General features: G+C 35.6%; 1 protein-coding gene across 5 annotated transcripts in view; it reads left to right on the top strand.

Annotated features, from left to right (window-relative positions):
- Positions 1–8,569, top strand: part of tcof1 (treacle ribosome biogenesis factor 1) — a 9,710-nt gene extending 1,141 nt beyond the window's left edge. For 2 of the 5 annotated variants that reach the window (XM_079892657.1, XM_079892656.1), the window contains exons 4-9: positions 673–753; positions 1,134–1,195; positions 1,283–1,445; positions 2,810–4,567; positions 4,668–4,747; positions 8,006–8,569. In XM_079892657.1, the coding sequence (XP_079748783.1) occupies positions 673–753; positions 1,134–1,195; positions 1,283–1,445; positions 2,810–4,567; positions 4,668–4,747; positions 8,006–8,080 (2,219 nt within the window). In that variant the 3' untranslated portion in view covers positions 8,081–8,569. The remainder of the gene's footprint in view (positions 1–672; positions 754–1,133; positions 1,196–1,282; positions 1,446–2,809; positions 4,568–4,667; positions 4,748–8,005) is intronic. The other 3 variants (XM_079892658.1, XM_079892659.1, XM_079892660.1) reach the window with 2 other exon arrangements.
- Positions 8,570–10,421: the final 1,852 nt, after the last annotated feature.

Raw genomic sequence — 10,421 nt, 5'->3', positions numbered from 1 at the left:
AATAAATTTGATTAAAACAATTATTTAAGAAATAATAAATTAATGCATTATATTAAAATAACTTATAAATAAATAAAAATTGATTCAATTAAATGAATACATTTGATTAAATTAACACTAAATTAATAAATAAAACTTTATTTAAATAAATATAAAAGTAGTGTAAAAATGTAAAAGATAAATTAAAAACATAAGGTAACTAAACTTAAATAAACAATAAATTAATACAGTTGATTAAAATAATTTGATAAAAAAAATAAGAAATAGCATATATATATATATACACACACACACACACACACACAAATAAAAATGCATCCTACAGTAAGTAGAAAAAATGCACTGTAATCGATATTTTACACATGATACATTTTCACTGTATTATTTGGATCTATACAAGGAAATAAAAGGTATAGCTGCCTTTTTTATATTTTAAGATGGATTGGGGGTGGGGGGTGTCCTGTGGATGATCATGTTTGGTGGTCCATGGGAAAGATTGAAAATCCCTGTCGTTCATGAATGTTTGCCAGCCTGTTTTGATGGAAATCAAGCATGTTTATCACCATTTACTGATTTCTTCTGACTATCCTGCCTTCTAGATATTAGTATAAGCACTGATAATTCAAAAGGGGCTCACTAATATTGAGTAACCTAAAGTCCTCGCATCCGCAGGTGTTGAAACTCCTGAGCTCCAGAGTCCAGCAAAAAGACAGAAAACCGGAACCAAGTCTAAGATCACAGCTCCCTCTGCTGGTAAACGAGCCATTGCTTTTAATATCACCTTCATATTGTGTAACGTGTGTTTTATCTGACAGCTGTAAACATAATCTGACTAAATTTTTCTGAATGTCATAATTATTTGTTAACAAACAAGTATTCATTACTTCACTGAGCTCATTGTTTCTGCATTAAATTATTACATTGTTTAAATTAATTTTTTTTGCTAACTGTGATTTTGTATATGTACATTTCTGAAATCCATAACTTAGACAGTTACCTCTGATAACAGACTCTAAATTGTAATGTGGACTCTGTAAAGCTGTTTTGAAATGATGTGTGTTTTGAAAAGCGCTATACAAATAAATGTGAATTGAATTGAACTATAGTTTGTTTCTGTGTGTGTGTGTGTACAGGACTTAATCCCAAAAAACCTGTCGGCAACATTAAAACTTCAGGAACAGCGGGAAAATCAACGGTATTTGATTTAAACATGACCGAAATGTTTTATTCATTCACCAAACAAAAGTCTCCTGAAATATTCATCATTGACTCCACTGCACAGAAACAGAAGAAAAGTGAAACTGGGACTAAACCGAGGAAAAGAAAAAACTCCAGCTCAGAAGATGTTTTGGTTCCTCCATCGGCCGCTGATCCGGGGAATGAATCCGACTCGGACTCCAGTTTAGATGTGGATAAGTGGAGGAAACTGCTTTCTGAATTTTCAGGTGAGAAAAAAATGAATAGAAAGCATTGAAAGGCTTCAGTTTATAACGCCTTGTCCTGCCGATGGATGAATCTCACAAACCCCAAAATCAACTTGTGAATTGTTTCGTCTTATATATACTTTGCATAAAGACAATTGAGCTCTTTTTCATAAAAAGTAAGATTTTCTTAATGTCTTCTGCTCACCAAGGCTGATCAAAAATAACAGTAATATTGTGAAATATTAATACTATTTTAAATGCCGGTTTTCCATGTGAATATATAGTAAAGTGTAATTTATTCCTGTGATCAAAGCTGAATTTTCAGCATCATTACTCCAGTCTTCAGTGTCACATGATCCTTCAGAAATCACTCCAATATGATGATTTGCTGCTCGAGAAACATTTATTATTATTATCAATGTTGGCAATATTTTAGTGGAAACTGATGCATTTTATTTCTCAGGATTCTATGATGAATATACAAAATTCAAAAGAACACCATTTATTTGAAAATATAATCTTTTGTAACATCATAAAGAGGTCAGTTATGTGATATTTTATTATTTTTTTATAAAAAAATTTGGCCAAAGAGATCAGAAATAGTCATTTTTCATGAACGGTTTAACAAAACCTTGAGTTCCATAACTTTTTGTTGGCATGGTCTGATTATGATCTGGTCAAATGTTCGTGAAAATCGGAGCAACAGCCTAAGAGGAGTTCGAAAATATACTTTTTTCCACAAAATTCAAAATTGCGGAAAACGTTTCATGACGAGAATGACGTCATAGTGTTCAATCGAATCGTCTCGAGCCAATGAGGAAAATGGAATTTTGTTTCTAGCCTTTATGGTTCAAAAAGCATATACATGAGTGCATCTTTGGACAGTTGGTGGCGCTAGAGGGATTGAGTTAGAGACTCCAAATTTGCTATGATGACAGTTCAGACTGTCCTCTATCTTTGTGCCAAATTTCATAACTTTCTCACAAGCGGTTCCATGGGCTGCCAATGCCATAGACTTCCGCAGCAGAAATGGAAAAATACTAAGAACGCCAACGGATACAATAGGTTTTTTTCATTTGTTTGTTTCGTTTTCGTTTAATCTTTTTCCTATTTTATTCTTACTTTAAAAAATGTTATTCCTTTTTGATCATTATCCAACATGCTTGTGAGCCAGCCGTGACACTACAAACATAATAATCACTGCGATAATATTCCAATCATAGACACTTAAGCATTTGTCTATTTAAACCCAAACAGCAACTTTCTTGTTTTTCTGGCTGGGCAGTGTATTTCCCATTCATTTTGTGATGTAAGGGTGAAACGTGCTGTGTTTTCATAAGATTCAAACAGGAATATAATCATAAAAGTTTGTCTTTTGTTACCAGACGTCGACAGAGAGAAAATGGACGTTCTTTCAATTTTGGATGAATCTTTTGGGAAGATCCCAGAAAGGAGCAGGGCGAGAAGGAAGCCGAGAACAAAAAAAACAAAAGAGGAAAACCAAGCCAAGAAGGGAAAGTCCGATACGCCAGCAAACGAAGCGACGGACAAATCCGAGGACATTTCTGTAACAACCGATGCATCCAAGACTAGTTCAGAAAAGCCGAAAGACGAAGATGCTGAAGTTTCTAAAGTCAAGAAAAAGACTAGAAATAAGAAAAATAGTAGCATCTCAGCATCTCTTGATGTGGTTGAGACCACCAAAAAAACTAAATCTAAAACTACACAGGAACATCATGAAACTAACGGACCTTTGAAAGGAACTAAAGAGGTTGGTGTATCAGATTCAGAAGCCATTAGGACTCCTAAAAAAGTTCATTTTGAACCATGTAATAGTTTTTCACAGCAGGTTGAGGAAAATGCTCGTAAAGATAACGGTACCTCAGAAACCAGCAGCGCTGACACTCCATCGAAAAAGACTAAAAAAAAGAAAGGCCTTTCTGAGGCCAGTGATGTTGAAACTGACAACAGTCCCTCAAATATTCAAGAAGTTAAGAAAGCTGCTGTGGAAACTCACTGTGAAGAAACCAGCCTTACGACGGACCAATCAGAGACAAAGAAAGTGAAAAACAAGAAGTCTAAAAGTGCTGCGGAGCCCGTTCCCAATGAAACGCCTTCTAAGAAGGGTAAAGCCAAGAAAACTGAAGTTCCTTCTGAGATTGACCAAGAAACATCTGAATCCGTTAACCCCAATTCTTCATCTAAAAAATCTAAATGTAAGACCATGGAAAGCATTTCAGAAACAATTGAGTCAGAAACGCCATCAAAAAAAGCCAAAAGTAAGACCATGGAAAGCATTTCAGAAACAATTGAGTCTGAAACGCCATCAAAAAAAGCCAAAAGTAAGGCCATTGAAAGCCTTTCAGAAACAATTGAGTCTGAAACGCCATCTAAAAAAGTCAAACGTAAGACCATTGAAAGCATTTCAGAAACGCTTGAGCCTGAAACGCCTTCTAAAAAAGTCAAATGTAAGACCATTGACAGCCTTTCAGAAACAATTGAGTCTGAAACGCCATCAAAAAAAGCCAAAAGTAAGACCAGTGAAAGCCTTTCAGAAACAATTGAGTCTGAAACACCATCTAAAAAAGTCAAATGTAAGACCATTGAAAGCATTTCAGAAACAATTGAGTCTGAAACACCATCTAAAAAAGTCAAACTTAAGACCATTGAAAGCATTTCAGAAACAATTGAGTCTGAAACACCATCTAAAAAGGCTAAAGTCGTGAAAGAACCTGGTGAGGTGGAAACTAGCAATAAAAAGCCCAAAACGGTCCCGTCGGATGCTGATCTCCTTCAGCTCGACTCTGCAAACAGCACTTTGAAAAAAAAGAAAAGCAAGATGGCTGCTGATGGCGTGGAGATCCAGCATGACGTTCCTTCGCCTGTGAAAAGTCATCGATCTCAAAACGACGTTGCCGATGGCTTGGAAAATGAGGAAACCTCCAGTCAAGAGCTAAACACACTGTCCAAAAAAAAAAAAAAGCACAAAATGGAGGAAGCTTGTGACGTTCCCGCCGCGCCAGAGGCCAAGAAAGACAAAGTCAAGAGCAAAAACAAGAAGGGTGAAAATGCAGATGCTCTTCAACCTCCTCCACCACCAGAAGAAGAAGAAGAAGAAGCTGCAATGAGCCTGAAGAAAAAAAGTGAGTAATTAAAAGATATGCATGTGTTGACATGGCTTTTTTTTACGGCATCCTTCAATCTCTTCTCCAATGTTCCCTCTCACGCTGAAATGATGTACAGAGAAGAAGAAGAGAGGAGAGGAAGCAGAGGGAATCGTCCCTGTATCTGCTCCAGTTGAGGAGCTGGTCGTGCACAAGAAGGTAAAACTGCTGGACTGATGGTTGGTTTCGTAAATTGCGTGTTCAGAATGATGCTGTTTTAAAGAAAATGCTGTTCTTCCACAACAAAAACTAAGAGAAAATACCTATAAAGCCTACCGTATCATATTTGAAAATCCTGTTGAACACAATCTACTACATGCCTTCTGTCGTCTGATTGATCGTTTTTTTTAAGTCTTTTAGTGTAATTCTAAAAGCGTCCTCCTTCAGCTTGTGATACATGTCGTTTTGTAAGTAAATGCAAGAATTACTTTTTTTATGTGCTGTTATATATTTGCCTCCCACAATTAAAACTACTTAGCACTTAAAGGATTAGTTCACCTCAAAATGAAAATTTCCTGACCCCAATGCCATCCAAGATGTTCATGTCTTTCTTTTTTCAGTGGAAAAGAAATTACGTTTTTTGAGGAAAACATTTCAGGATTTTTCTCCACACAATGGACTTCAATGGCAACCAAGATGTTGAAGTCCAAATCAATGCCATTTCAAAGGGCTCTGAAGTGCTTCAAAGGGCTCTGAACGATCCCAGGCGAGAAATAAGGGTCTTATCTCGCAAAACGATCGGTCATTTTCTAAAAAAAATAAAAATGTATATACTTTTTAACCACAATTGTTCGTCTTGTGCTGGTCTGTGACGCGCCATGTATTGCGTCATCACTTTGGAAAGGTCACAAATTTTTTTTTTAATAATAATAATATATTAAAACAAAGATGTCGTACGATTTTGAAGTTGGAAGAGAAAATGAGATTTTTCACCCTTCCCTACCTTTTTGAACCTACCTTTTCGCGATTGTTTCACTAGATGAGACCCTATTCCTAAGCTGGGATTGTTCAGAGCCCTTTGAAGCACTTCAGAGCCCTTTGAAACTGCATTGATTTGGACTTCAACATCTTGGTTGCCATTGAAGTCCATTGTGTGGAGAAAAATCCTGAAATGTTTTCCTCAAAAAACTTAATTTCTTTTCCACTGAAGAAAGAAAGACATGAACATCTTGGATGGCATTGGGGTCAGTAAATTGTCAGGAAATTTTCATTTTGAGGTGAACTAATCCTTTAAAGGGATACTTCACGGATTAGCATTTAGCTTTGTATCAGTAGAAACCCGGTAGTATTCTCGAGTGACCGTGCTTCCCTCCCTCATGTCCCCCTGAGACGAGAGATTTCTGTATTGTGTGTCTGGAAAAAACCTCAGATGACACAAAAATCGTCATTTATCATCATCAGAGGCTTTTCTGTCCAGAGGCGAGAGACTCCAGCCAGTAGGAGGAGCTCGTCCCGCATGTCTTCAACCCGCCCATAGGGGGATCTCACCATAAAACGCCGTCTTTTCAGTTTCGAGTCGACTAGTAGCCTAGCTGTATCATTTCTCCCGATACTGCCCTCTGTAACTTGTAGGTGTGGCTTGGGAGTGGCCTTGTAGGGCAACGAAGCAAGTGCATTCTGGGAGTTGTAGTCTTTCATCCACATGAGCCAAAAATACATTTTCTGGCTTTTCTCAGTCTAGAAGGCACCAACTTCTAAAATAATTTCACATTTCTACTACATAAATGACCCAATTTAAATACACATTCATCTTCCCAGCGGTGAAATATCCCTTTAAGTATCATCTTACTAAAACACATCATTGGAGATATAACAATTTATATTTATATGCATTTTAGTTTTTTTTTTTTTAAGTAGTCTGCTATACTGTTATGAAGATCTACAAGAATCAGAATTTATTCTTACTTTTTGAAATATCCCTTTAAAGGGGGGGTGAAACACTCAGTTTCAGTCAATCTCCTGTTAATCTTGAGTACCTATAGAGTAGTATTGCATCCTTCATATCTCCAAAAAGTCTTTAGTTTTATTATATTTATAAAAGAAAGATAGGCTGTACCGAGTCTTTCCGGAAAAAAAAAACGAGCGGCTGGAGGCGTGCCGTGTGGGCGGAGCTAAAGCTGTGCTTACGCGCCGATAGCTAACAACACACAGACATTTGAAGCAGTTTTACTCACTGCCTGCGGTTCCAACGCACGACTGTGAACCTTTATCGTTGGGACTGCTCCATCCTTAAGCATTAGACGATCTGCAAAAGCGGCGTCGAACTGGGCTTTGTTTATAAAACAATCATCGTCGAAATGCAGGGAACAAACAAGAACACTTGCACAACTCCGTTGATGCTCTGGAAAAACAAACTCCATCCACTGGTCCCTTAACGCTGGGTTCTTTGGGAATCTGTGCAGGGTTGTCTTGCCCTGGCAACCAAAAACCCACTTCTTTGGTGACATTGACTTCCCTAAAGCCGAGCATAGCGCTTTGATGGGCGTACTGCTTTCGCTCTCTCGCTCTGGTCTCCCTTCCGGGAGAAGTGCCCTTAGGACCCGTATAAGGAAATTCCGCCCCATCTGACGTCACACATGCCCATACTCGAAAAAAACTTTCCGAAACTTGTGACAAACTGGAAGGAGCATTTTTGGCACAGAAATACTCCTTCAAACGTACAATTTAATTTTTGAAACTTTGTCCATGTTTAGCATGGGAATCCAACTCTTTAACAGTGTAAAAAACTCAGTATGCATGAAATAGCATTTCACCCCCCCACCCCCTTTAAGGAAGGAATAGTTTAAAAGCATAAAGGAGGATAATTAATTCCAGACTGCACAATTAACTTTTACACCATCGGGAAAACAGTGCCTGGAATGAATTCATAGCATCATTATAGGTTCCATTTGGAATTCGGGAATTCGTTTCGTAACACTGGAGATGCTAATAAATTCCAGGCGTGCTTAAAGAACATGTGATTTCCCTTTTGACAGTTGTATAAACCAACATATGGCAAGTCAGGGCTTACCCGGGAAAACGAAAGCAAAATGAAAGCAATTAATCGTTGCCCAGCCTTGAGTGTAATATCAATGAAACATTCACAGAAAGTCATTTGTGTCAACGCATATTGAAACATTCAAATGTGAAGTGTGTGAACGCATATTGCTGATTATTATTGCCTTTCATTTCATGACATGTTCGTTTAGATTTTGTCGAAAGGTTCCAAAATTGTTCCATTTAAAATAAAAATCGGACTAATATACTGTATATCTGACTGTATATCTAAAGTGTTTGCTATTATTATTTAGTATGTCAGGCTTTACAGGGTTAATTATGCTTCTGCTATGATTCTGTAATTGACATTCTGTAATAAATCTCTCTTGGATTGATTGAGTTCTGTGAGTAAATGACTTTTACTCCTCTTTTATTGTCCAGAAAAAGAAGAAAGAGAAAGCGCTCATGGACTCAACCGCACATAATGTTCAAGACATCAGTTCTCAGTCTCACTGAGGAGAAACTTCTGACATAATGACTTGATCTCAGTGCACGCTCCGTCCCGACTGTGAGGATCGTGTGTGTTCATGTGTGTGTGCAAGTCAGTGTTTGTATGTTTTATATTTTTATGGAGGTGAATTTTGAGAAATATTTAGGATTCTCTTTTTTGTCGTTGTTTTGTTTTTCTATTTTTGATAACTGGACTTTGTGATGAAGAAGAATTTTATGTCTTTTGTATTCTTTTAAACGTGTTTTTAAAAAACAAATCATGAGAGCCATGAAAAAAACTAATCATGCCGTTTTATTTTCATTTTGGTCATGTGACAAGTTGTTGTCGTCATTTTTTTTTTTTTTAAATGTACATTTAAAAAGTAATAAGTACAATTGTTTAGGATGAACCAGTAAATGTCATTTTGTGTTAATATTTGTGACCATTATTAGGGGAAAAAATGTATTTGTCTTATTATTATTTTTTTGTGGTTCAAAATGCAGATGATTTTATTTATATTTGTCTCTCCTCATTCTTCACACTGACAGATGTACGTATGTATTCATATTTCCTATTTAGAGTTTAGCTAGGACATATCGAAGGGTTTTTTAAGAGACATATTTTGTTTTTGTTACAAATTATGTAGGAACAGTAGCAGCTAATAGATGAATTTATGACAATAGTGAACCTCAAAAAATCTACATCATAACAGGAGCTTTGACCTTTGTCACAAAAAGTCGACGCACACAGTAATTGAAACTGGTTTTCATGCTAAAAGTTCATAATAAAACATATAATCTAGTATTTGTCGATACAAAATTTAAAAATATTATCCTCTAAAAAGTATAATATATATATTATCCTCTAAAATATATCTTTTTTTTACGTCACATATTTTATTAGTTAGCATAAATTAGATATCATTTGAAAGCTTACGAACTCATCCTGTGAAACCGTTTTGAAATTGGACTTTGCGTTACCATAGAAACGGTACTCTAAATAATTTCATCTGGCTCCTCCCCTTTTGGGCGTCATCATGTTTCATAATTTATGATCAAAACCTTTTCTAATCTTGACAAAACATTGTCAGAAAGGTCTGAGTCTCAAGGTTCCATATTTTGTGACAGAAGTGATATTTGGACAGAAATGTATTAATTTGTTACGGCAGAATACATACAATTAAATTCAGTGGAATGTATGTCACCCGGTGGCTATTTGTGGTATTAAGCCTAAACAAAATCTCATGGGAACTTCAATTTTTGTGATATCAACTTCAAATTTGGAACACAACTTGGTTATGGCTTTGATTTTATAGTAATTTTATAGTAAAAATATTTTGTAAAATATATATTTTATATAAAAGAAAAAATATTAAGTACAGTATGTTTGATTTACTGTAAATTTAAACTTCCATAACTTTTTCATACTTTCATTTTTTGAAGTGCTTTCACCTCAGCAATAATCTGCTGAGTGTTTTCTTTAAACCTTAGGTCTATAATCCAAAGCATTCTTGAATTGCAACCATTTAAGTTTGAATAGTGCATTTTAATGTCTATTCTTAAAAAGGGGGGTGACAGAAATAGACAGGAAAAGTGCGGGGTTAATAGACATGGACTAAAATCCACAAACCTCACATTTTAAATTGAGAATTTTAAGGCATGAACCTTTTTTTTTTTTCATGCACTGGTAAATTTTGAGATTTTGGGCTATTTTGCTTCTCTAAAACATCTGAAATATACATTAAACTTTATTTTATTACACTTTTTCTATTTGCATTTTGCATCTGTAGATTTCACTGTCAGTTATAATACATATCTTTGAAGGCTTTTCCCCATCAAAATTAGTTTTTCTCTTGTGCACTGATCCAGAAATGTCCACTTCTGTCCATCAAACCTTCCTGTTTTTATCCTATCTATATGTTAAAGTTTTTTTTTTTTTTTTACTGTTGGGTTTGTGTATACCGGTATATCTATATATATATATATATTCTGATTTATGGAGTGATAAAAGAGAAATGTCCAAAATCCCTTCTGTAAAATCTCTTAATAGTTTCCAGCTTTCTGTTCAGGAGATGTATACAAATTAGTGCACATTTAATTGTAGAATGCCTCATTTGCATATTTATAACAAAACATTACAGAAAATGTGTAATACAAAAAAAAAATTGTCACGGTGTACTGTGATTAACCAACTGGGAAAGTATGGTGATATATGTTAGTTAAATCCTTTTCTCCTTTCTTCTTTTTAATATGCAGAAGTTTTTAGGTGGATTTTCCCAATTTTCTGTCATGACAAACCCCCGGTTAGTCTAGTCCCAGACTAAAATGCATGTTTGAGATCATTTTTACTAAAAAAGCAACTTGAACT

The sequence above is a fragment of the Squalius cephalus genome (assembly GCF_949319135.1).
Source record: "Squalius cephalus genome assembly, chromosome: 14".
NCBI classification, from domain to species: domain Eukaryota; kingdom Metazoa; phylum Chordata; class Actinopteri; order Cypriniformes; family Leuciscidae; genus Squalius; species Squalius cephalus.
This window is presented reverse-complemented; position numbering and strand designations above follow the sequence as displayed.